We start from the raw sequence: 27,244 nt of genomic DNA, 5'->3' as shown, positions 1-27,244 counted from the left end.
ATAATACAAAAGTACACAGAAAACAGGGTTTGCCTTTGTTGAAAAAAGGCAGCTTAGTAAAAATGGCAACAAGAGAAAAGAAATGTGGTATAGGATTCCAAATTTTCAGATACTTCCTGTGAAAGGTTTATTTGTTATTAATATACATGTAGATGATGTATTAATATACATAGCTGATCAGAATAGTTACTAAATAAGGGGTACATAATTCTATTACAATGCTGTAGAGTTCTAGGATACATACAAAACAAACACTGAAGTGGCATGCACATACAAACTGATGTAGACAACAGAAAACTCAGAAGATATTCACATATATTCAACACTGTGTAGCTTATACCATTTATTTCTTATTTTTAAAAATCTTCTTATTCTAGTAAATGTCCATGAACCAATACTGTTATAGTTCATTAAATGTCTCAATATTATGCAAGGAACAACAGTTTTGATTAACATAAAGGCTATTAACTTTCTCAAACTGATAAATTTTTCCCTCATAACAAACTCTGAGTGATATTAAACTTTGACAACTCATTAAAAGCTTTGACACATTCACAGCTCAATTATCAGATATTCAATGAGATTTCATTTTTTGGGTAATGGATTACCTATATATGCAGTAATATTAGGTATCTTCCCCTGATACTCACCTGATTGACGAGGAAGAGTTATGGACAAAAGCTACGGTCATTCAGGATTTGCCAGGTGTTTTTCCTGTGTGATATTTCTGATATACTACACTGAGTTCACATGTCCACAGAAATCATATTCATAGGTTTGATGAGTATATGTCAGTATTAAGTATACTCAAACCTGCAGAAGCTCAGCAAAGAACAAGTCTATTTCCTCATAGCAAAAAGTCTGTGTACACGCAGGAGAAAATTCCATTCAATATTTATTCTTTGGCCCTGTTTCTTTCTATTTTGTACTCTTTCATCTTCTGTGCATAAGCCCCTTAGTTTTTCTGGGGGTAATAATCACTGCATTCTGACAAGGGACAGGAGAAAACATTAAGAATTTGAGAGATGTATTTAGTAAGACCTGTCATTGACCCCTACATTTCACTATCCAGAGGTTAAAAATATGATTTCAAGTTGGATGACAGTAGTTGAGAAATTTAAGCTAGGTGTGGCATTAGAAAAAGAGGAAATGGTTATTGGTGAACAATGAATATGTCATTATGTCATATATCATATGACATATGTCATATAGTTATTACTCTTGTGTTAGTCAAATTGAGGTTTGACATAGCAGGATTCCCCACATCCATTACCTTGTTTTCTTGTCTGCTTTAATATACTGTAAGGTCTCTACCCTTTATGTTATTTTCTGCTTATTGAAAAAACTGGTGTTTGACTAACATTTACTATCACACACTTACTCCATTCCCAATTTTCTCACTGTTAGATTTCTCTGATGATGAATGAATTTTGATTTGCTGGGACAAAGTTTTGACATATTCATTACATTCCCAGAGTTCTTCTGCAGTGTGAGTTTTCTAAGGATTGAATGCCTAGAGTATTTCTTGTATTATTTTAGTTTCTTTACTGGATTGCATTCTCTGATCTACAATGAGGACTACACTCAAGATGAAACTGCCCATATAAAATATATTCTAAGAGATTTGCTCATGTTAAGTTCTCTGATGTTGAGTGAAGCTAGTATCTTGCATAAGAACTTCCAAGTTTTTATTATATTCATAGGAGTTCTCTCATATGTGTTTTATTTTGTATTATGAGACTTTATTTTCAGCTCAGAGTTTTTCCATCTTAATTATATTTATATTTTTATTTCCCTGTATGGGCTTTCTGATGTTCTCTAAGGCTTGATTTTTGACTGAAAGTTTTTCCACATTGATCACATTTGTAGGGTTTCTCTCCAGTGTGAGTTCTCTGATGTACTCTGAGGTTTGACTTCTGGCTGAAAGCTTCACCACAGTGATTACAATTATACGGTTTCTCTCCTGTATGAGTTCTCTGATGTTTCCTTAGGATTGACCTCTCACTGAAAGATTTGGCACATTCGTTACATTCATAGGGTTTCTCCCCAGTGTGAGTTCTCTGATGTCCTCTAAGATTTGATTTCTGCCTGAAAGTTTTTCCACACTCATCACATCTATAGGGTCTTTCCCCAGTGTGAGTTCTGTGATGTACTCTGAGGTTTGACTTCTGGCTAAATGCTTCCCCACAATGATTACATGTATAGGGTTTTTCCCCTGTGTGAATTCTATGATGTCCTCTGAGTTGTGATTTCTGACCAAATGCTTTCCCACATTGATTACATTTATAGGGCTTCTCCCCTGTATGAGTTCTATGATGTTTCTTTAGGCCTGACTTCAGTTTGAAAGCCTTCCCACATTCATCACATTTATATGGTCTTTCACCTGTGTGAGTTCTCCAATGATTTCTCAGCCCTGACATATGGCTGAAAGATTTTCCACATTCATTACATTCAAAGGGTCTCTCCCCTGTGTGAGTTCTTTGATGTACTATGAGGATTGATTTATAGTTGAAAGATTTCCCACATTCATTACATTCAAAAGGTTTCTCTCCTGTGTGAGTTCTCTGATGTATTCTTAGTCCTGACTTTGCACTGAAAGCTTTCTCACATCCATCGCATTTATAGGGTTTCTCTCCTGTGTGAGTTCTCTCATGTTTTCTTAGACGTGACTTCTCACTGAAAGCTTTCCCACATTGAGGACATTCAAAAGGTTTCTCCTCCACGTGACTTTTCTGAGGCTGAATCAGGCATGAAGTTTTAGCGCAGGATTTTCCACATTCATTACACTCACAGGGTTTCAACATTATTTGAGTTTTCTTATGCACATTGCAAGTTGACTGGTAACCCAATGTTTCTGTACATGTGCCATAGTCAGAGGATTGGTCTACTGTGTGAATTCTCTGATGCACTGGGAGGGTTGAATTATGGCTGAAATTCTTTTCATATTTAAAGGATTTCACCCCTATATAAAATTTTTCCTGTTCTTTAATGTGTAATTTTTGGCTGAAAGATTTCCCTTCTATGTCAGTTTTTTGAGTGATCCTACTAAAGTTATTTCCATTTTTAGTACATTCATATTTATTAAACTCATAGTGACTCTTCTCTGGATGACTGCTCTGAGAAACTATCAAGGTTGATTTCTCATGTTGGTTTTCCCCAAATTTATTGAATTTATAAGGTTTCATTTTTGGATGGGTACTCTTAGACATAACAAGGGCAGTCTTTTCAAGAAAATGTTTTCTACATTCATTATATTCAAAAGCTTGCTGCAAAGTCTGAATTGTCTGATGCTGGATAACTTTGTCTTTATGTCCAAAGGTTTTCACATTTTTACTATAAACCAAAGAATTCTCTCCAGTATTAGTTCTGCCATCCTTAATGCTGAAGAGCCAATTCTCACAAACATTAGGCACATAAGTCTTCTTTCTTGAATACTGACAGTGTGGGGCCAGTGAGCTAAGAAGCAAGTAAGTAGACCCTGTAGTGTCAAATTTACAGGGGATTGTTTCTGCAGGAAAAATGTTTATGTCCAGAGTACATGGTTTTCCTGATATTTCTTGCTCCACAGTCAATGATTTGTTGATGAATAAAACTTGCCTCAAACGTTTGCCTTGGTTTTCTAGGCTCTCCTCTAAGAGTTCATCAGGTTGGGATTCTTCTAAAAATGAGAAAATTAAAAATATTTTATGATATTTAACACACTTATGAAATGAGATTTATATACCTATGCCCCATTATGTGTTTACTCCTTGGTGTCTGGCTCAGTTTCCCCAAAGTAATGTAATTTCAAGTTTATAGTCTCTCTTCTTTTGTTGTTAAAAACTTTTTCTACTGGAAAAAGAGAGAGCAATCTAGAAATGAAATTACACATATCTTTGGTAACTTAAAGCATAATTTTCAAAACGGGGAAAAGAAGAGGATATAAAGGAAAGCAACAATTAAGAAAGGAGGATATGTTTAAGAGAACTGAATCCTAGGAACAGAGAAACAAAGACTGGAATGAATTCAGCAAGAATTTTGCTCTAAGTAGACAACAAAAAGTATCAATGGAGAATTGCTTTTAGTGGCTTTACTGAGATAGAGTTTGCATTAGGGAAGCACACCAGTGACTATATTCACAGTGAAACAGAGTACAATGGTAAGAAAACCACTAGTCTGTATGTTTCCAACTGGAGCCCCACCCTGGTCTGGGAACTAAGATTCTGCAAGCTACATGGTAGGGCAAACAAACAAACAAGAATCGTGACACCAACTTTCTTACATTGAAAAAGAGAATCAGAAACATAAACGTATAGGTGGAAGTGAGAAAACTGATGAGAGAGTAATTTTTCTGCCTCTGTTGGAGTTACCCCTCTTTCCTGGTTCTAGTGCCTTGGTATTATATCAGGGTTGTTCAGTAGTGAATCCCTCTTAATCATCAAATCTTTACTTTTCTTTTTTTCAATTTGTTCACTTATATCCCCCAAACCAGTCTTGCTCCTGTCCAGTCCTTAATTTCCATCTATTTTCCCACATATCTAGTTTTTATTCACTGCAAGATCTTAAGGATTGTGTTTCAAGTTGGCCCTAGAAACCTTATAAGTATCCTTTTTTTATATTTATTTACCACAAATTTCCTGTGCATATTTGACTGCTACTGTCCTCTTGCTACCCACACTCCATGTAAAAATGTCATGCCCATGCTAAAAATATTTGAAGGCTTTGGCTATACTACCTTAGGTAGCAACAGATGAAAGATTAAAGTGATATAATTCAGAAAAAGAAAGTTTTACACTAACTATATGCTCATTATGTGTTCTTGCTACCAATCCTCTTAGCATGAGCATGCATGCATACTCAGCTGTGTTTGATTTTTTGCAAGCCCATGGACTACAGCCCACCAGGATCCTCTGTCCATGGAATTTCCCAGTTAAGAATACTGGAGTGGGTTGCCATTTCCTCCTCCAGGGGATCTTCCTGACCCAGGGATTGAACCCACGTCTCCTGTCTAGTACACATTATTTTCTGCTCTAATTCTTGATAGAGTATCAGTCCTCATTAAGTGGTTCATTTCCAACAATAACTTCATACTCACATTCTTTCCCTAAATTATCCTCCATTCTAGCCTTAGGACTATTGAGAACCTAGGTACCCTTCAGGCAGGGCACACTATTTTCCCAAATCTTAACAACAAAAAACAAACTTTGTAACATCCTTCTCACAAATTTAAACAACATTTTAAAATCTTAAAGAAGCTACTACCTATATATCATTCACTTTATAAAGGGATAAAAGCATCCATATCTGTGACTTTATAGTAAATACCCATCACCAAAATCAAGAGGCATCTTAAAATTGAAGGAAAATCCATAGTTAAATGAGAAGTATTTTCTCTTTCTTGGTTGTACCGAAAATAATAGCTCACCTTTTAATCTATAGCACCATATATAAGCTTTATGAAGCTTTGCTCACTTTTTCAAAATAAAACCTTCACTGTGATATTCTTTGCATCCCTCTATAATATAAATTTAGAGGTACATAAAAAGCTTCATGTCTAAAATTTACCTAGAGTTCTTTCACATATAAGGGCTCAGATGCAATAACAACCCATACCTGATGATTCCAAAGTCACAGAAATTTACATTTGTGGACAGTGTTTTCTGAGTGAATCAATGTGAAATACCTCTCCCCACCTGACTTTGGAATCAGCCTACAATATTATTATATAATATTTATTATGTGACAAGTGCCCAGGCAGGAAAAGTGAAACAGAGACCATTCTTCTTGGGAGATTGTAATCCAGGTGAGGAAAGGAACTCTCAGTAACTTATACTATCTGGCACAGAATCTCATTTTCTTTAGACACATCCATCACATGGGTTAAGAGTTTACAAAAGTAAGAGATTACGTATAGACTAAAATATTCTGAGATTATATGATATAAGTAGGACTCTGAGCCAAAATTTAAAATGAGTAATAGTACTTTCTTCTCTTTTTCTAGCTGAGGTTAGCTATTTTATTTGCTTTTATTCCAAGAACCACCAGCTTTATAATTATAATGACTTATAACTATAATATTTTATCTTTATTGCATCTTTTGGTTTGCTTAGTTTTCTTCTAAAACTTTATTGCTTTTAAAAACAAGTACATGAGGTGAAAATAGTTTCCTCTAAGCATTGCTTCATGTACAGCTGAAAGGGTCTAATAATCATGCTTTTCATTAAAAAAAAAATTTCTGCATATCGTACAATTTTAATTTTGAAGAATAGGTTTTTTTTTTTTTTTATTTTTTTAAATTTTTTTATTAGTTGGAGGCTAATTACTTCACAACATTTCAGTGGGTTTTGTCATACATTGATATGAATCAGCCATAGATTTACACTTATTCCCCATCCCGATCCCCCCTCCCACCTCCCTCTTCACCCGACTCCTCTGGGTCTTCCCAGTGCACCAGGCCCGAGCACTTGTCTCATGCATCCCACCTGGGCTGGTGATCTGTTTCACCATAGATAGTATACATGCTGTTCTTTTGAAACATCCCACCCTCACATTCTCCCACAGAGTTCAAAAGTCTGTTCTGTATTTCTGTGTCTCTTTTTCTGTTTTGCATATAGGGTTATCATTACCATCTTTCTAAATTCCATATATATGTGTTAGTATGCTGTAATGTTCTTTATCTTTCTGGCTTACTTCACTCTGTATAATGGGCTCCAGTTTCATCCATCTCATTAGGACTGATTCAAATGAATTCTTTTTGACAGCTGAGTAATATTCCATGGTGTATATGTACCACAGCTTCCTTATCCATTCATCTGCTGATGGGCATCTAGGTTGCTTCCATGTCCTGGCTATTATAAACAGTGCTGCAATGAACATTGGGGTGCACGTGTCTCTTTCAGATCTGGTTTCCTCAGTGTGTATGCCCAAAAGTGGGATTTTTAAAGAGAGATATATATATATTCATTATTAGTTTTAAGATAGAAGAATTTAAAATTTTCTCTTATTGTGTGCAATTTTTAGTGTTATATAATAATATCTTTACTTTGTAGAATTTGCCTAAAATAACTTTGCTAAGTTACTTCAGTTGTGTCCAACTCTTTGCGACCCTAGGGACTGTAGCCCACCAAGCTCCTATGTCCCTGGTATTCTTCCAGCAAGAATACTGGAATGGGTTGTCATGCCCTCCTCCAAGGGATCTTACACACCCAGGGATGAAACTACGTCTCTTATGCGTCCCGCATTGGCAGGCTGGTTCTTTACTGTTAGCGCCACCTGGTGCCACCTTTACATTTTATCAATGTTCTAAGGTCATTTAAAAGGAAGTTTATTCTTTAAGAATAGTTATGTAGTGTGTTTGCATAGCTTTGTTTTCAGAACATATTAGATTCATCTTTATAAAATATGCTATTTATATTTCTAGATAAGATGTTGGTAAACTTTTTCTGTGAAAGGCCATAAAGTTAATGATTTAGGCTTTACTGGTTATTCAGTCTCTATTGTAGCTATTCAAGTCTGCCTTGTAGCTTGAATACGTAAACAAATGAATGTTGCTGTGTTCCGATAAATGTTTCTTTGCCAAAACAATCAGTAGGCAGGATTTGGCATGTGGGCCACAGTTTGCCAAGCACTATTCTAAAGTCCTGGAGAAGGAAATGGCAACCCACTCCAGTACTCTTGCCTGGAAAATTCCATGGATGGAGGAGCCTGGTAGGCTACAGTCCATGGGGTTGCAAAGAGTCAGACATGACTGAGCGACTTCACTTTCTTTCTTTCTATAGCTCCTTTTGGAGAAGGAAATGGCAACCCACTCCAGTACTCTTGCCTGGAAAATTCCATGGATGGAGGAGCCTGGTAGGCTACAGTCCATGGGGTTGCAAAGAGTCAGACATGACTGAGCGACTTCACTTTCTTTCTTTCTATAGCTCCTTTTGGAGAAGGAAATGGCAACCCTCTCCAGTGTTCTTGCCTGGAGAATCGCATGGATGGAGGGGCCTGGTGGGCTGCAGTCTATGGGGTTGCAGAGGGTCGGACACGACTGAGTAACTAACACACACACACACACACACACACACACATTCTAGAGTCCACAGGCTGTGAAACAAAATTAGAGAGGCATATTAAGGTTGACTATATCTAATGGGTTCTTGTTTCTCCTTATAACTCTTGCAGTTTTTTGTTTTATGAATCGTGATGACAATTTATTTGGTGTACTAATATTTTGAACTTTTTTGTATCCTTTAAAAATTATCTTCTTTAGCATTATCAAAATGTCCTTTTTCCACCTGTTTTTGACCTGAACTGAACTTTGAAATAAATAAACACTGAGTTGCTTTTATGTTTGCTGGCTTAATAATTCATGACTGCATTTTCAAACTTCCTATTTTGTAGATGTACTCTTTGATGGGCTTCCCTAGTGGCTCAGTGGTTAAGAATCTGCCTGCCAAGCAGGAGATGCAGATTCGATCCCTACAGTGGGAAGATCCCTTGGAGAAGGAAATGGCAACCCACTCCAGTATTCTTGCCTGGGAAATCCCATGGACAGAGGAGCCTGGAGGGCTACAGTCCATGGGGTCGTCAAAGAGTCACATATGACTTAGTGACTAAGCAAGAACAATATCTTTGATACAATATGATAGCCTTTTCTCTTAATAGGTGCATTTCCATTTACATTGAGAGTTGATATGTCAGATATGTGTGTCTTCCTCTGTTGTATGTTGTGTGTCTGCATAGCTTTTGTGGTGAAAACTTTTAACACAGCAGGCCTAACTTTACCCTTAGAAAGGCCTGCTTACAAGATGAGCCCTTAACTAGCATTTGGGAACTCAGATTTCAAGATGGTTACCAAGATTCCCAGAACTGCTAAGAGGGGCTCAATGTGCTTAAACTGTTTGTACAAACAATATATTTATGCTGAATAATTAGTTTCTATCTGAAAGCCTAGAATTTGATACACGGGTGCCTATAGTAAAAACTCTGGGTAACTCATTGCAAATGAACTTTCCAGGTAGGTATCTCACACAAGTTGTCGTAACTGGTTTTCTACTGACTTTGCCCCATACACCTGTTCTTTTTGCTGATTTTGCTCTGTATGATTTCACTGTATAAATCTTAGTTATGAGTATGCCTGTGCGCTGAGTCCTCCAGGTGAATTAATAAACCTGATGATGATCCTGAGGACCCTGATACAGTATTTATAAGAAAGTTCTCTAGTAACAGGTCTGTTTCCTTTGGTTTGTCAAATGTAAATAACTTTTAACAGTTAGGAAGGTTGCACTTTGCTCTAGTCTTTATCCTTTCTAACTATACAATTCCTTAATCATTTATTAATTTAGATGATTATTTAGATTAATTATCTAATAATTTATTATATAATGATAAAATTAATTTCTTTCTTTCTTCTGATCTGTTACGCCCAATTTCAGTTTTTTATTAACTTTTCTTAGTTTTTATCTTTTTACTGTTAAATAGGCATCCATTTCAAATGGCATACTTAGCTCCCATCTTTTAAAGATAAGAATATCAACATGCTTACATTCCATTCCTTTTTTTTAGTTGTCCCCTTCTCACATTTTATTAGATTTATTATTTCTAAAATTTCAAATGTAAAGACCTCTAATAGGAGAGTGCTAAAAAACATTTCAAACTGCTCACTTCTATCTAGGTGATCACTTCAGATCTAATTTTCTTGGCTGCCTTGTGCCAGTATTCAATAACTCACCTGGGGAACTTCTGTTTATAAATTCTTTCTCTAATAACCATGGATCTTCTCCTTGTTCCAACATGAAGATCAGTTCTGGCTTTGTAAAGCAGTACCCTGTAAATGGGAAATACTTTAGCACTTGAGTTAGCTGCATAGGTTTCATTGTTTCTGAATGTGAAGAAAGGTACAGCTTCAGAAATGGCACATTGAGGGTGCTTGCTAGAATTTTTTTTTTGGTGGAGGGAATGACAGCAAAAACCATTTTCTTATAAAGGATCACTCTTCTTAAACCTATAAATCACAAGCCTAAATAACATTAAGTTCTAAAATTGTCAATGTCTGTTCTTTAAACAAGATTTCATAAGGACCGACTCTATATCTGGCCGTAATGGAGTAAAAGAACCAATTTACCTCTCCATGAGGGCTTCTCAGGTGGTGCTAGTGGTAAAGAACCTGGCTGCTAATGTAGGCAACGCGGGTTACATCCCTAGGTGGGCATGGTAATCCACTCTACTATTCTTGCCGGGAGAATCCCACGGACTGAAGAGCCTGGTGGGCTACAGTCCATGGGATCACAGAGCTAGACACAACTGAAGTGACCACACACACACACACCCCTCCATACGACCACACACACACACACACACACACACACCCCTCCATACGACCACACACACACACACACACACACACACACACACACCCCTCCATACAACCACACACACACACACCCCCCTCCATACGAACACACACACACACACACACACACACACCCCTCCATACCAGACATCTGAACAAATCATACAAAGTATATGAAATGGGTTTTAGACTTTAGAAAACTGGCAGTACAGACAGTGATACTTGAGAACAGAGAAACAAATGAGGTGAGCCCTGTGATTACCACAGCTTATTGCTTAGAGAGTTTTCAACCCTAAACAAAAAGAGACCACCAAAACAGAGCCTCGCGGACTCACTAAGTTAAGGCAATAGAGTTAGACTTCAAGAGAGTCATGACAAATAGGATTTGTAAGATAAAATACAAGAGAAAAAGGATACAGAGCCTTTGTCTGATCTGCAGGAGGGTCTCCTGAGTACTAACTTTTGAAAATGTAAGGAAAACACTTGAGGTTGGGGGAAAACCAGAGAAAAAAAGTAGGCTGAAATATCCCCAAAGCACACAGAGAGGTATAAAACTTCCTAACCCACGGCCAATGGGATAGAATAACCAGAAGGGCATTTATTGCCTTGGTAGAGGAGCCAAATGAGTCTGAGAGTAAAATGAGTTCTGAATCCAATACAACAAAACTTAAAGCAAACCTTAAAAGGATTAAAGTAATTCCAAGTAATTTAAATTCATCCCAGGGAAGGGCCCAGAAGATTTCAGACAATACAACAAAACTACCACTTAACAACATAAAATCTGTAACATCTAGCCGTCAATAAAAAATTACTTGATATGAATAAAAGGGATGTATTATTGTAATCAAGAAGAAAAATCAATCAGTAAGCCACAGAGAAAGAAACGACACATAAAATTAATAATCAAGGCCATTAAAACCGTAAAAATACTCTATATGTTCAAGAATATGATAAGAGAAAGAGAATTTATTTTAAAAAGTTCCTAACTGGAATTCTCAATATGAAAAACATCTGAAATGAGTAAACAAATCAACCAAACAAGAAACAAAAAAAATGGATAAGATTAATATCCACCACATATGGAAGGTTAAACGACAAAAGGCACAATGGATAACTTTAAGGTTAAAAACTATGAAAGAAGAAACCCACAATGAATAAAGACTAGAAAATAATAAACAGAGTTATCTCTGACCTGTGGGATAAAGTTGTCTAATATGGGTAACTAGCATTTCAGAAGGAACAAAGAGAGACTGAAAAGAGCAATAATGGGCAAAAGTTAGATTTTTAAAAGTGAAGTGAAAGTGAAAGTCGCTCAGTTGTGTCTGACTCTTTGCAACCCCATGGACTATATAGTCCATGGAATTCTCTAGGCCCAGAATACTGAAGTGGGTAGCCTTTCCCTTCTCCAAACGATCTTGCCAACCCAGGGATTGAACCAAGGTCTTCTGCATTAGAGGCAGATTCTTTACCAGCTGAGCCACAAGGGAAACCCAAGAAGTGTATAAATCCATGGACCTAAGAAGCTAAATGAATGCCAAGGAAAAGAAACATGAAGAAAACCACACCAAGAAACATTATAATTAAATTGCTAAAGTCACAGATAAAAAGAAAATGTTGAATAGATAGAAAAAGACATAATATGCATGGAGGAAGAAAAAAGAATGGATGCCTACTTTTTGTCAGAAATTATACATTTGAAGACTATGAAGTAACAATTTTAAAGTACTGAAAGAAAAAAAGCCCACCTAGAATTTTACACTTGACTAATATAAGGCATTTTCAAACAAATAAAAATTGAAAGACTTTATAACCAACTGCCATGTATTACAGGCAAGTTAATTCTCTGAAAGAAATTCTTCAGCTAGAAGAAAAATGAGATCAGGTGGAAACTTGGATTAATACATAGGAAAAAAGAGCAACATAATCTGGACACAAGTGGATAAAAATAAAATAAACTTTTATCATTTTCAGGACTCTTAAAAATAGTAAATTGTGTTTTAAAACAACAGTAATGTACTGTAGGAGATGGGAAATAGTGAGAGTTAGGAATATTGGGGATTTTAAACTTATGTAGATCAGGCATGCAGAGCTGCTGATAAATTGACCAATATTTATTATGAGTTCAGTTCAGTCATTCACTCAGTTGTGTCCAACTCTGTGACCCCATGGACTGCAGCATGCCAGGCTTCCCTGTCCATCACCAACACCTGGAGCTTGCTCAAACTCATGTCCATTGAGTTGGTGATGCCATCCAACCATCTTACCCTCTGTCATCCCCTTCTCCTCCCGCCTTCAATCTTTCCCAGCACAAGGGTCTTTTCCAATGAGTCAGTTCTTAGCATCAGGTGGCCAAAGTATTGGAGTTTCAGCTTCAACATCAGTCCTTCCAATGAATATTCAGGACTGATTTCCTTTAGGGTTGATTGGTTTGATCTCCTTGCAGTCCAAGGGACTCTCAAGAGTTTTTTCCAACACCACAGTTCAAGAGCATCAGTTCTTCGGCACTCAGCTAGTCCAACTCTCACATCCATACATGACCACTGGAAAAACCATAGTTTTGATTAGATGGACCTTTGTTGGCAATAGTAATGTCTCTACTTTTTAATATGCTGTCTAGGTTGGCCATAGCTTTTCTTCCAAGGAGCAAGTGTCTTTTCATTTCAAGGCTGCAGTCACCATCTGCAGTGATTTTGGAGCCCCCCAAAATAAAGTCTCTCACTGTTTCCATTGTTTCCTCATCTATTTGCCATGAAGTGATGGGACCAGATGCCATGATCTTAGTTTTCTGAATGTTGAGCTTTAAGCCAACTTTTTCACTGTCCTCTTTCACTTTCATCAAGAGGCCCTTTAGTTCTTCACTTTCTGCCATAAGGGTGGTGTCATCTGCATATCTGAGGTTATTGATATCTCTCCTGGCAATCTTGATTCCAGTTTGTGCTTCATCCAGCTCGGCATTTCTCATGATGTACTTTGCATATAAATTAAATAAGCAGGGTGACAATATATAGCCTTGATGAAGTCCTTTTCTGATTTGGAACCAGTCTGTTGTTCCATGTCCAGTTCTAACTGTTGCTTCTGGATCTGCATACAGATTTCTCAGGAGTCAGGTAAGGTGGTCTGGTATTCCCATCTCTTGAAGAATTTTTCAGTTTGTTGTGATCTACACAATTAGAGGCTTAGTCAATAAAGCAGAAGCAGATGTTTTTCTGGTATTCCTTTGCTTTCTCAATGATCCAACAGATGTTGGCAATTTGATCCCTGGTTCCTCTGCCTTTTCTAAATCCAGCTTGAACATTTGGAAGTTCACGGTTCACATACTGTTGAAGCCTGGCTTGGAGAATTTTGAGCATTACTTTGCTAGTGTGTGAGATGACTGCAGTTGTGTGGTAGTTCATTTATTATAAAACAATGGACAAAAGAAGATGGGCACTAACCAGGCTGAATCTGGACAAGGCCATTTTGATATGGAATGGAATTTGTTACTATAGGGCTGGAAGCCCTAATTTTTTTTGAGATGTTGCCTTCTAGTGAGTCCCAGGCCAATCTGTTAAATTGCTGGCCAGTTTGTGAGCAAGCTACTCAGGCCTAGACTACAGTTCCTTCTGTGACCAGTGGAACTGTGAAGTTTGATGGAAACACCCCGACTTCAACCAGAACTTCCTGCTGACCGTTCAGTCTACTCCTAACAATGCCATGTGGAAGACTACAAGTGACTGCTTCTGTTTTCAAGACTGGACTAGTAGTTAAAGGGGGCAAAATTCATACTCTTTTGGTCCATTAGTTCCAGCAACAGAAATTTATGTGAATTAGTTCATTACATTGGGGAAGCACTAAAAACTAGTATGTGCTAAATCTATTTAATTTTTTTATTTCTAGAAGCACCTTTTCTAGCAGCTGCCAGTTTGAACCGCTGCCCTTAAGAGATTTAATGCTAGTTTTCTACATGTCTTATACATGTTTCACTAATGACATTCTTACCGTAACATTAAACCCAGGATGTCTGTACTAACATACTCATTGTGAGCCTGGCATATCACAATAATGAAATCCTTTTATAGTGTTATCTATGGATATCAGCACAATGTAGCTCTCTGGGAGGAAGTGGAGTATTTTTTGTTATTAGGTTAATTTTGCAGTATAACATGTACCTGTTTTTTGGTAAACACTGGTAATGCAGTTCTAATATGTCTTTTTCAAACTACTTCAATGAACACATTACTAATTTAGGTTTACATAACCACTCTGACATACTAGAATCACATGTAGGTATGTTCAGTAGTCTTTTTATGTTAAGAAATGTGTTTTTTTTTTTAAACTGTTGGCATGTTTTCTTCTGAATTAATATACTGGAGAGGTGTAAAATGTTCTGGAGTGGTACCTTTGAGTATTGGATACATTCAGTGGCTTAAAAGCAAAACTTCTTAAAAACATTTTTCTTGGTAGCTCCAGATCTAAAACTTTAGATAGTGAACCATAGTAGGATTAATACCTTTAAGGGGAGAATGAGGAATGAAAAATGTAGAGATCTGAGGTTGGTCAAAAGTAAGGAGGAGTGGTCAAACGGTACACTTTTGGTACTTGTTTTCTACCTCCTAAATATGTAACCTAATTTTATGATTTAGGTCATTAAAGTAATAAAGTATACTTACCAAATGATCATGAATGTCACTTTTGTTCCAAGAATTATCCTCAAAGGTTTTTCCAATTCACCTCAAACTTATCACAATTGAATGTATCAATTATATTCAACAACTTATGGGGGTAAAATGTCAGCAATAAGCCTGACCCTGCAGCAGGGTCTGAAAGGCAAGCTGGAAACAAAACCATCCCTCTCTATTTGGGAGTCTTAACTTCTAAGCCTTCCATGTGAACTTCAGACCAGAAGTCTCTTGAGAGTCACTCAGTCATGTGCGACCCCATGGACTGCAGCCCACCAGGCTCCTATGTCCATGGAGTTCTGCAGTCAAGAATATGGGAGTGGGTAGCCATTCCCTTCTTCAAAAGACTCTTCAGTTCAGTCGCTTGGTCATGTTCGACTCTTTGCCACCCCATGAACTGCAGCATCCCAGGCCTCCCTGTCCATTACCAACTCCTGGAGTCCACCCAAACCCATGTCCATTGAGCCGGTGATGCCATCCAACCATCTTATCCTCTGTCATCCTCTTCTCCTCCTGCCCTCAATCTTTCCCAGCATCAGGGTCTTTTCAAATGAGTCAGCTCTTCGCATCAGGTGGCCAAAGTATTGGAGTTTCAGCTTCAATATCAGTCCTTCCAATGAACACCCAGGACTGATCTCCTTTAGGATGGACTGGTTGGATCTCCTTGCAGTCCAAGGGACTCTCAAGAGTCTTCTCCAACATCACAGTTCAAAAGCATCATCTTTGACAATCAGCTTTCTTTATAGTCCAACTCTCACATCCATACATGACCACTGGAAAAACCATAGCCTTGACTAGATGGACCTCTGTTGACAAAATAATGTCTCTGCTTTTCAACATGCTGTCTAGGTTGGTCATAACTTTCCTTCCAAGGAGTAAGCGTCTTAATTTCAAAGCTGCAATCACCATCTGCAGTGATTTTGGAGCCCAGAAAAACAAAGTCAGCCATTGTTTCCACTGTTTCCCCATCTATTTGCCATGAAGTGATGGGACCAGATGCCATGATCTTAGTTTTCTGAATGTTGAGCTTTAAGCCAACTTTTTCACTCTCCTCTTTCACTTTCATCAAGAGGCTTTTTAGTTCTTCTTCATTTTCTGCCATTAAGGGTGGTGTCATCTGCATATCTGAGGTTATTGATATTTCTCCTGGCAATCTTGATTCCAGCTTGTGCTTCTTCCAGGCCAGTGTTTCTCATGATGTACTCTGCATATAAATTAAATAAGCAGGGTGACAATATATAGCCTTGACATATTCCTTTTCCTATTTGGAACGAGTCTGTTGTTCCATGTCCAGTTCTAAATGTTGCTTCCTGGCTTGCATACAGATTTCTCAAGAGGCAGGTCAGGTGGTCTGGTATTCTCATCTCTTTCAGAATTTTCCACAGTTTATTGTGATCCACAGAGCCAAAGGCTTTGGCATAGTCAATAAAGCAGAAATAGATGTTTTTCTGGATCTCTCTTGCTTTTTCGATGATCCAGCGGATGTTGGCAATTTGATCCCTGGTTCCTCTGCCTTTTTTAAAACCAGCTTGAACATCTGAAAGTTCACGGTTCACATATCACTGAAGCCTGGCTTGGAGAATTTTGAGCATTACTTTACTAGCGTGTGAGATGAGTGCAATTGTGTGGTAGTTTGAGCATTCTTTGGCTTACCCACCCACAAATGAGTGATTTGTTCCCTGTGTTTACACTGTCAACTGCATGATCTTTTTTTACTAAAGTTAAAATTATTTATATTTTGAAGATTGACCCTTTGTCAGTTGTTTTGTTTGCAAATATTTTTCCCCATTCTGAGGGTTGTCTTTATGTCTTGTTTGTGGTTTCCTTTGTTCTGCAAAAGCTTTTAACTAGGTCCCACTTGTTTATTTCATTACTCTGGGAAATGGGTCAAAAAAATCTTGTTCTGATTTATGTGAAGTAGGTAAGTAAGTGTTAGTCGCTCAGTTGTGCCCGACTCTTTGCGACCCCAAGGACTGAAGCCCACCAGGCTCCTCTGTCCATCATATTTTCCAGGCAAGGATACTGGAGTGGGTTGCCATTTCCTTCAAGGAGTGTTCTTATGTTTTCCTCTAAGAGTTTTATAGGGTCCAGTCTTACATTTAGGTCCTTAATCCATTCTGATTTTATTTTTGTAGATGGTGTTAGTGAATGTCCTAATTTCATTCTTTTACATGCAACTGTCCAGTCTTCCCAGTACCACTTATGGAAGAGACTGCCTTTTTGCCATTGTATATTCTTGCCTCACTGTCATAGATTAGGTGACCAGAGGTGCATGGGTTTATCTCTGGGCTTTCTGTCCTGTTCCATTGATCTATATTTGTTTTTGTGTCAGTACCAAATTGTCTTTTTTTTCTCTTAAAATGAAACAAAGATGAATATTTTATTAATAAGAGGTACAACTCACAAAGAAGATAGACATCATAAACTGTTAGACACCTAACAACCAAGAAACAAAGATACATAAAGCAAAAAGAAGAAATATAAGGGAAAACAAAAAATATATAATCATAGTGAGACATAATAACATTTCTTTGAGAATATTTTATCAAGTGCAGAAAAAAATAAGAATAGGAGCACCTTGATTGAGGTCATTAGTAATTTAAATATAGTAGATTTCTATTTATAGTACTCATATCCTATACAAATATATTTAAAATTTTGTATCTCATACATTGTTATTAGACATCCATAGGACATTTAGAAAAACTGGCAAAAAGATAAACATTACTAAATTTCAAAAAGTAGAATTCTTTTTTTGTGTGATTCAGTTATACATATACATATATATTATTTTTGAAATTATTATCCATTATAGGTTATTTTAAGATATTGACTATAGTTTCCTATGCTATACAGTAAACTTTTGTTGTTTGTTGCATATCTATTTATTTAAGTTAGAAATCTAACATTCTATTTATACTAAGTCAAACAAGTGCAATAAAAATGCCATAAATTTTTTAGTTAGGCAAAAATTCATAAGTTTTCTAAAACATATATATTATATGTATTATTTATATATGTGTATACAAGAGCATTTCTACTATGCTTGATAAAGACTTGAGAAAGAACATCAAAAAAAAAAAGAAGAGATGGAGAAATTGGAAATATAAATGAAATGGGAGCACTAAATATGAAATAGAAAAAGTGAAACAAACTAGATAAAAGTAAAAGATCTTCATATAGTCCAGTAGTCTTTAAACATGGCTACTCATTAGAAACATATCTGGAGCTCTGGTGGAAAAAAAAAAAAGCAAAACCTGGGCATTTGTATTTTTCAAAAAATTCCAAGATAATTCTTATATGCATCTGGATTTTAAAAAGTGGTTACAGGTTTTTCTATTAAATGGTAGTTTTCGTGATATAAAATTCTATCACTTTTCTGTTGACCAATGATGATACAATGGTATTAAGTTAGAGTTACATAATCACAATAGAGAAAGATGTTTATCAGTTTTCATAATCAACAGACAAAAATAAAAGATAATTACAATTGCAAGTCATAATGGGAACATGATTAACCTAACAATATAAAATAAGTATATACAATCTGGGGGGATTAAGTAGAGTGATATGGTAAGTGGAATTGGATACATGCACATGTTTTCATCTGTTCAGTCAGTCTATATGTCTTTTGGTTGGTGCACTTAATCCATTTACATTTAAGGTAATTATTGATATGTATGATCCTATTACTGTTTTCTTAATTGTTTTGGGTTTATATTCTGTAGGTAGGTCTTTTCCTTTTCTTGTTTCCTGCCTAGAGAAGTTCCTTTAGCATTTGTTGTAAAGCTGGTTTAGTGGTGCTGAATTCTCTTAACTTTTGCTTATCTGGAAAGCTTTTGATTTCTTCAACAAATCTGAAGAAGAGTCTTTCTGGGTAGAGTATCCTTAGTTGTAGGTTCTCCCATTTCATCACTTTAAATATATCATGTCATTCCCTTCTGGTATGTAGAGTTTCCGTTGAGAACTCAGCTGATAGCCTGATGGGAGTTCCCTTTTATGTTGCTGTTTTTCCCTTGTTGGTTTTAATATTTTATCTCTGCCTTTTATCTAGTTTTTGTCAGTTTGATTACTATGTGTCTCAGTGTGTTCCCCCTTGGGTTTATCCTGCCTGGGGCTCTCGATGCTTCCTGGACTTGGTTGACTATTTTCCTTTCCCATTAGGGATGTTTTCAGCTATTATCTCTTCAAATATTTTTTCAGGTCCTTTTCCTCTCCCTCTTCTTCTTCTGGGACCCCTATAATGCAAGTGTTGGTGCGTTTAATGTTGTCCCAGAGGTCTCTTGGGCTGTCTTCATTTCTTTTCATTCTTTTTTTTCCTATATTTTGTTCTGCGGCAGTGATTTCCACCATTCTGTCCTCCAGGCCACTTACCTGTTCTTTTGCCTCAGTTATTCTCCTATTGATTTCTTCTAGTGTATTATTCATCCCTGTTTGTTCTTTAGTCCTCCTAGGTCTTTGGTAAATATTTCTTGCATCTTCTCAATCTTTGCCTCCATTCTTTTTCCAAGCCCCTCAATCATCTTCAGTATCATTATTTGGAATTATTTTTCTGGAATGTTGCCTATCTCCACTTCATTTAGTTGTTTTTTTCTGGGGTTTTATCTTGTCCCTTCATCTAGGATATAACTTTCTGCTTTTCCAAGGTGACTAAGTTTCTGTAATGTGGCTTTCGTTTTAGTCACTGTTGGACTGTGGTTATTTTTGCTTCTTCTGTCTGCCCTCTGATGGAGGTTAAAAAGCCTGTGTAAGCTTCCTGATAGGAGGGGACTGACAGTGGGAAAAAACTGGGTCTTGCTCTCTTGGGCAGGGCCATGCTCAGTAAAGCTTTAATTCAATTATCTGCTGATGAGTGGGGTTGTGCTCCCTCCCTGGTAGTTTTTTGGCCTAAGGCAACCCAGGCCTTGGGTATACGGGCTCTTTAGTAGGGTTAATGGCAACTCCTAAGAGGGTTTACACCAAGGGGGACTTTCCCAGACTTCTGCTGTCCGTGCCCCCATCCCTGTGGTGAGCCCCTGCCAATCCATGCCCACACAGGAGACCTTCCAAAACTAGCAGGTCGTTTTGGTTCAGTCTCCTGTGGGGTCACAGATCCTTTCCTCTGAGTCTGGGTGTATGCAAGATTTTGCTTGTGCCCTCCAAGACTGGAGTCTGTTTCCCCCAGTTCTGTGGAAGTCTTATAATCAAATCCCACTGGCCTTCAAGGTCAGATTCCCTGGGGATTCCCAGTCCCTTTGTTGGATCCCCAGGCTGGGAAGCCTGACAGAAGATCTTCATAAGCCCAAACTTCAAAAGAACCAACAGATGCATTTTATGTCTCAATATCTAAAGAGAAAGAAATCTAGCTTTAGGTTTTGGTTAAACTTTAAATGTCTTTCCACTTTTGAATTTACTGTTTTCATGTTTTTACAACAGATATGCCAGCTTTGTTTCTTACACTGCAACTCAGTTAATGCTTCTTGTCACTTAATTTGGAAATCTTTATTTACCCTTGTACCAAACCCCAGATTACCTTTCTGATATATTAACAAAACAGAATTAAGTGATGGGGATGGAACTGAAATTAGACCACACTTTTTTATTATTGTTAATGTTCAGTTGTTAAGATTTGTCTGAATCTTTGTGACCCCATGAACTGCAGCACATCAGGCTTCCCTGTCCTTCACTATTTCCTGAAGTTTGCCCAAACTCATGTCCACTGAGTTGGTGATACCATCCAACCATCTCATCCTCTGTTGCCCCCTTCTCCTCCTGCTCTCAGTATTTCCCAGCATCATGGTCATTTCCAGTGAGTCAGCTCTTCATATCAGGTGGCCAAAGTCCTGGAGCTTCAGTTTCAGCATCAGTCCTTCCAACGAATATTTAGGGTCAATTTCCTTTAGATTGACTGGTTTTATCTTGCTGTCCAAGAGACTTTCAAGAGTTTTCTCCAGAATCAAAATTTGAAAGCATCAATTCTTCAGCACTCAGCCTTCTTTATGGTCTGACACTCTCATCCATACAAAACTGCTGGAAAAACCATAACTTATATGGACTTTTGCCGGCAAAGTGACGTCTCTGCTTTATTATACGATGTCCAGTTTTGTCCTAGTTTTTCTTCTAAGGAGCAATGGCTGCAGTCATTCTCCGCAGAGATTTTGGAGCCCAAGAAAATAAAATCTGTCACTAGTTTCCACTTTTTCTCTACCTATTTACCACGAAGTGATGGCACCAGATGCCATGATCTTAGTTTTTGAATGTGGAGTTTCAAGCCAGCTTTTTCATCACCCTCAGCTCTTTAGTTCTTCATTGCTCTCTGCCATTAGAATGGTATCATCTGCATACCTGAGGTTGTTTTCTTCCAACTACCTTGATTCCAGCTTGTGAGTCATCCAGCCCAGCATTTTGCATGATGTACTCTGTATGTAAATTAAAAACTTACATATTAAATTTGATTCAAAGTGAGCTTATTCTAATTTTGGTTTGACTTTTTAAAACCACAGTGTTAGCAGCAACAATCAGATTGCCCAAATAATGCACCTTCCCTTAGAGATGTTCTGCTTATCTGTATTCTACTTTTTCTCTTTGTGATGACTGAGCCATTTACATTGTTCTGTCATACAGTGATTCCCCTCTCCCTTTCCCCTCCATTCTGCTGTACTCATGCCTTGAGGAGGTTCCCCCCACCCCAAATAAATGTCTTATTTAAGAAAACTTCTAAATTCACAGAAAAATGGCAGAGAGAGAAAGGAGAATTCTTGTATAACTTGTATCCAACTTACCCTACTGTTAACATTGTTTATTACTAGCATGTTTGTCATACCTGTTAATATAATAATGATACACTATTATTAAGTAAAATCTATACTTTATTCAGATTTCCTTGTTTTTTTTAACCTAATCATTTTTCTTTTCCTGTTCCACAATTCCATCCAGGATACCACATTATATTTGGTTATCCTGTCTCTTTAGCCTCCTCTAGACTATAAGTAATCTTTTTTTTTTTTTTTAATATAATCTTGACAGTTTAGAGGACATTGTAAGAAGGTTCTCCAGTTTTGGTTTATCTGATGTTTTTCTCATAGTTAAAAACGGTGTTGTGTTTCTGGGAGAAGGACCCCAGAGGTAAAATGACTGGCATTCCTACCCCACCAAATCAAGGGTACATGCTATCAATATGATTAATCATTGATGACAACCTGGTTAAAAGTATACCAGGATTCTCCAATGTAGTTACTTCCCAACCTCACCCCCATACATATTGTATTCTTTATTATCATTATTATTATTAACTTTTAGCATGCAGAGTGGCATGCAGCATCTTTTTTCTGACCAGGGATTGAACCTGTGCCCTCTTCAGTGGAAGTGGGGAGTCTTAAACATTGGACTGTCAGCTAAGTCCCTATATTGTACTCTGAGAAGGAAGTCACTAGGCAAAGCCCGCTAAAGTGAAAGTCACTCAACCATGTCCGACTCTTTGCAGCCCCATGGACTTTACAGTCCATGGAATTCTCCAGGCCAGAATACTAGAGTGGGTAGCCGTTCCCTTCTCCAGGGGATCTTCCCAACCCAGGGATCGAACCCTGGTCTCCTACATTGCAAGCAGATTCTTTACCAACTGAACCACAAGGGAAGCAAGCGGTGGGAAATTTTGCTCCACCTCCTTGAAGGTACAGTAACTATGTTGTTAGTAATTCTGTTTGGAGATTTTTCGGTTCTCTCCCATTTACTTACTTAATCATACTTATCTGTATGATTAATTGTATTAATCAACCACACTTACTAGTATGGACTCATAAGTAATTTATACTTTGAGTTATAAACCAACACTATTTTATTATTTATCATTTTATTGTTCAAATTGTTGCAGCTTTAGCTATTGCGAGCTCTTTCAGTTAGACTCCTGTGGTCTTTGACATGCCCCCATCATTCTGTTTTTTGAGTATTTCCTTATGTTCTTACATACTCATCTTGCATGTTCCATGTTCCAGCTCTAGAACCAGCCATTTCTCCAAGGAACTTTGGTTCCTCTTAATTGGAGAATTATACTAGAAACTACATATAGATCTAGGCTATTTTCTATTTCTTTATAATTTTGTTTTGGAAGACAAAGGGTTTCTAGGAATTTGACCATTTCGTCTAGGTTGTCCAATCTGCTGTCCTACACTCATAGTATTTTCATAGATATTTTATTTCTGTGGAATTGGTAATATTGCCCCAATTTTATATCTGATTTTGGTAATTTGAGCCTTCTTCTTCTTTTTTTTTTTTCTTATTCATCTAGCTAAGGTTTGTGAATTTTGCTTCTTTGTCAAAGAACTTTTGGTTTCACTGATTTCTTGTTTATCCGTTTACTTATCTCTTTTCTAATCTGTATTATAATATCTTCTTCTTTCTGCTAACTTTAGGTTTAGTTTGTTCTTTGGTCTCTACTTCCTTAAGGTGTAAAGTTAGGTCATTGATTTGAGATCTTTTTTCTTGTTTGATATATGTGTTTACAGGTATAAATTCCCACCTTAGTGTTATGTTCACCACATCCCATGAGTTTTGGTATACTGTATTTATATTTTTACTGTCTCAAGGTATTTTCTAATTTCCTTCGTGATTTCTTCACTCACTGGTTGTTTAACAGCATGCTATTTTCTACATGCTTCCCTGGTGGCTCAGACAGTCAAGCGTCTGCCTGCAATGAGCGAAACCCAGGTTCAATCCCTGGATCGGGAAGATCCCCTGGAGAAGGAAATAGCAATCCACTCCAGTATTCTTGCCTGGAAAATCCCATGGACAGAGGAGCCTGGTAGGCTACAGTCCATGAGTTTGCAAAGAGTCGGACACAACTGAGTGACTTCACTTTCTATTTTCTATATATTTATGACATTCCATTTTCTGTTAATGATTTCTTACTTTTATTAATTGTGTTTGGAATAGATACTACATTTGATTTCAGTCTTTTAGAATGTGTTAAAACTTGTTTTGTGGTCTATCTTAGAGAATGATCCACGTGCACATCAGAAAAAAATGTGTAGTTTACTGAACTTGGATGGAGTCTTCTCTGTCAGGTTCAGTTGTTTTATGATGTTCAAGTCCTTTATTTAATCTTTCTCTGGTTGTTTAATCCATTATTGAAAGTGGAATACAGAAGTGTTCATTATTGTAGAATCATATGCTTCTCCCTTCAATTGTCAGTGTTTGCTTCATATATTTTGAGACTCTGATGTTTGATACATATATGCTTATGCATTTCTTTTTCTGGTGGATTGACCCTTTTGTCAATAAATGATGTCCTTTTTTTCCCTCTTGTAACAGTTTCTGACTCCAAGTCTATTTTGTCTATTAATAGAATAGCCTCCTCTACTGTCTTTTGGTTACTATTTGCATAGAATATCTTTTCCCATCTTTCATTTTCAACCTAAGTGTGTTTTTAGATCTAAGTTAAGTCTCTTATAAGACAGCATAAAGTTGGTTAATTTTTTAAATTCTGACAATCTCTACATTTTGATACAGTTTAATCCATTTAAAGTATTTACTGACAAGGAATGACTTACTTCAGTCACTTTGCTACCAGCTTTTGGTATATATTATAGTTTTTTTTGCCCTCATTTTCTCCATGACTAGCACCATTTGTGTTTAGCTGATTGTTTTGTTCTGATAAATTTTGATTCATCTCATTTGTTTATGTATATTCTGTAGAATTTTTTTTGTGGTTATCACGGGGGTTATATACATAGTTATAAGAATTTAATTTAAATTGATGTCAACTTGACATCAATCATATGAAAGCTCTACAGTTCTATCCTCTATGTTTATGCTACTGATCTCACAAATTACATCTGTATACAATGTGAGCCCAATAATATAGATTCATAATCATTTTTATTTATTTGTTAGTTTTGCAGAATATAAACAGTGAAGCAACACACCAAAGTTAAAACTAAAACTGGCTTTTTTATTTGTCCATGACTTTGCCTTTACTGGAGATTCTAGATGACAGTCACCATCTAACATCCTTTCATTTCAACCTGAAGGACTTCCTTTAACATTCCTTAAGGGCAACTCCAGTGGTAATGAACTCCCTCTAATTTTCTTACAATTTCTTAATTTCTCCCTCAATTTTAAAGGACTATCTTGCTGCTGCTGCTGCTAAGTCGCTTCAGTCATGTCTGACTCTGTGCAACCCCACAGACGGCAGCCCACCAGGCTCCGCTGTCCCTGGGATTCTCCATGCAAGAACACTAGAGTGGGTTGCCATTTCCTATGGATATAGAATTCTCACTTGACAGTTCATTTCTTTTACCACTTTATACATTATTCCACTGCCTTCTGGTCTCCAAAGTTTCTGGGGGGAATAGGGAGATAATTGTGTTCAGGGTCCCTTGCATGTGATGAGTCACTTTACTCATTGCTTTCTAGATTCTCTGTATATATTTGGACAGAGTATGTTTCTCAGTTTGGGTCTTTTGGGGCTTACACTTGGAGTTCATCAAACTTGTTGGATTTATAGATTCATGTATTTCATCAAGTTTGGAGTTTTTAGCCATTATTTTTTCAAATAACTTTTTGTTCCTTTTTCTTTCTTCTCTTTTGGGACTCACATTATGCAGTCATCGTTCCTCTTGATGGTACCCCGAAAGTCTTTTGGTCTGTTCACTTTTCCTCATTCTTGTTACTTTGTGATTCGCAGATTAGGTAATTTCAATTGTCCTATCTTCTAGCTCTTTTTCTGTCTTTCTGTTTCTTGTTGAAGTCCTATAGTGAATTTTTCATTTCAGAAAAATTTTCAACTGCAGAATTTGTTTTGTTCCTATTAATTTTCCCTTTTTTTTTTGCTGTTCCAATTGTATCCATATGTTGTTTTCCTAATGTCCTTTAGTTCTTTACTATGTTACCTTTTCGCTTTTTGGTCATATTTAAGACAGTTATCTTAAAATACTCATCCAGAAAATTTGATGTCTGGGTTCCTCAAGGGTGGTTCTTCCTGTCAAAGAATTTTGTTCCCTTCAATGAGGCATGTTTTCCCATTTCTCTGTATACTCTGTGATGTTTCATTGAAAATAGGGCATTTGATTATTAAAATATGTCAACTCTGGAAATCAGATTCTCCTCTTTTCCAGGGTTTGCTAATATTATTATTATTATTATTTTGACTGTTGGAGGCTGTAGTAGTCCAAGTGTCTTGAGACTTAACCAAACTACTTTTTTGTAAAGTCAATTGCTTGTAGTGTGTGGATCACCAACTCTCTGTTCCTCTGGTTCACATTTAGGTATTATTTTGATGGAATTCCTTGACAGAAGCTAAAAAAAAAACTGCCAAAAACAAAGAACACAAAAATGAGAACCACCTCTCCCTAACTTTGCAAACTGGATCTATTCTGTGGCACTCCTTCACACTTACCTAGGTTTGTCTTATGCCACAAGTCAGACTGTGGTGGAAGCTTAAGGTCTTCTCCAGTCTTAGATTCTGAGTATGTGTCTTGCCCAGGCAAGTCAATGGCTTTTTAAATTTACCTATCTTTTTGGCTACTTTTGAATGTCCTAATTATCAAGACTCTCTCCCCAGCTTACCCTCTTTGTCTCAGATGGCCTATGATGTGTGTCCACTTATAGTCTCTTGCCCCAGGCATCTGTGGACTTGTAGCCTGCTTTGTCTTTTATGAGCATGTCTTGTCACTTTTCCTGCCTGTACTCTGTATTATGTGAAACAGATGAACATCTTGAGTTAACCCTTTAGGTAATCCCCTGATAGGTCAGAACAGACATACAAAATAATTTGCAAATTTTGCAAATTAATTTGTAAATTTTCTGGTTATAGGAAGGACCTGGAAACTGGGAAGCCATCTGCTCAAGACCAAGACCATCACTGTACTCAGCAATCTGAGGGACAAGGATGAGTAAAAACACTAAAGAATTTTCTACCATTTTGTAGATGACCTTTTCTTGATCGTGTATTTGTTTAGTTGCTTAACTGTAAAACTTCACTCTTCGGAGTTCTGACAAACTTTTAAAAAACTGTTTCTATGGGGGAATGAGAGCTTCAAGTTTTCTAGCTCACTATTTTACTGACATCATTATCTCTTACTATTGAATTTTAAGAGCTCTTTGTATATTCTGTACAATTCCTGAGTACAAGTACAATTAACAAATTTTCTTCCAGTCTGTGGTTTTTGTTTTCATTCTCTTAACAGTGTCTCTTAGAGCACCATTTAAAAATTATAATGAAGTCCAATATATCAATTTTTTTCTTTCATAAATCTTCTTTTGGTGTTGTATGTAAAAACGTATTGACAACCCT

At 36.9% G+C, this 27,244-nt stretch overlaps 1 protein-coding gene and 1 pseudogene across 5 annotated transcripts in view; one reads left to right on the top strand and one right to left on the bottom strand.

The window, feature by feature from the left end:
- Positions 1–597: 597 nt before the first annotated feature.
- The window catches only part of ZNF782 (zinc finger protein 782), a 73,598-nt gene continuing 46,951 nt past the window's right edge, over positions 598–27,244 (bottom strand). For all 5 annotated transcript variants that reach the window (XM_043927448.1, XM_043927447.1, XM_043927446.1 and 2 more), the window contains 2 exons: positions 9,698–9,793; positions 598–3,658 (listed from right to left, as the gene is read on the bottom strand). In XM_043927448.1, coding sequence (XP_043783383.1) covers positions 1,788–3,658; positions 9,698–9,793 — 1,967 coding nt within the window. In that variant the 3' untranslated portion in view covers positions 598–1,787. The remainder of the gene's footprint in view (positions 3,659–9,697; positions 9,794–27,244) is intronic.
- On the top strand, positions 13,727–14,065 carry LOC122710005 (annotated as a pseudogene).

The sequence above is a fragment of the Cervus elaphus genome, chromosome 16, assembly GCF_910594005.1.
Source record: "Cervus elaphus chromosome 16, mCerEla1.1, whole genome shotgun sequence".
Taxonomy (NCBI): Eukaryota; Metazoa; Chordata; class Mammalia; order Artiodactyla; family Cervidae; genus Cervus; species Cervus elaphus.
Note: the sequence above shows the minus strand (reverse complement) of the source record. Positions and strands in the feature narration are given on the sequence as shown.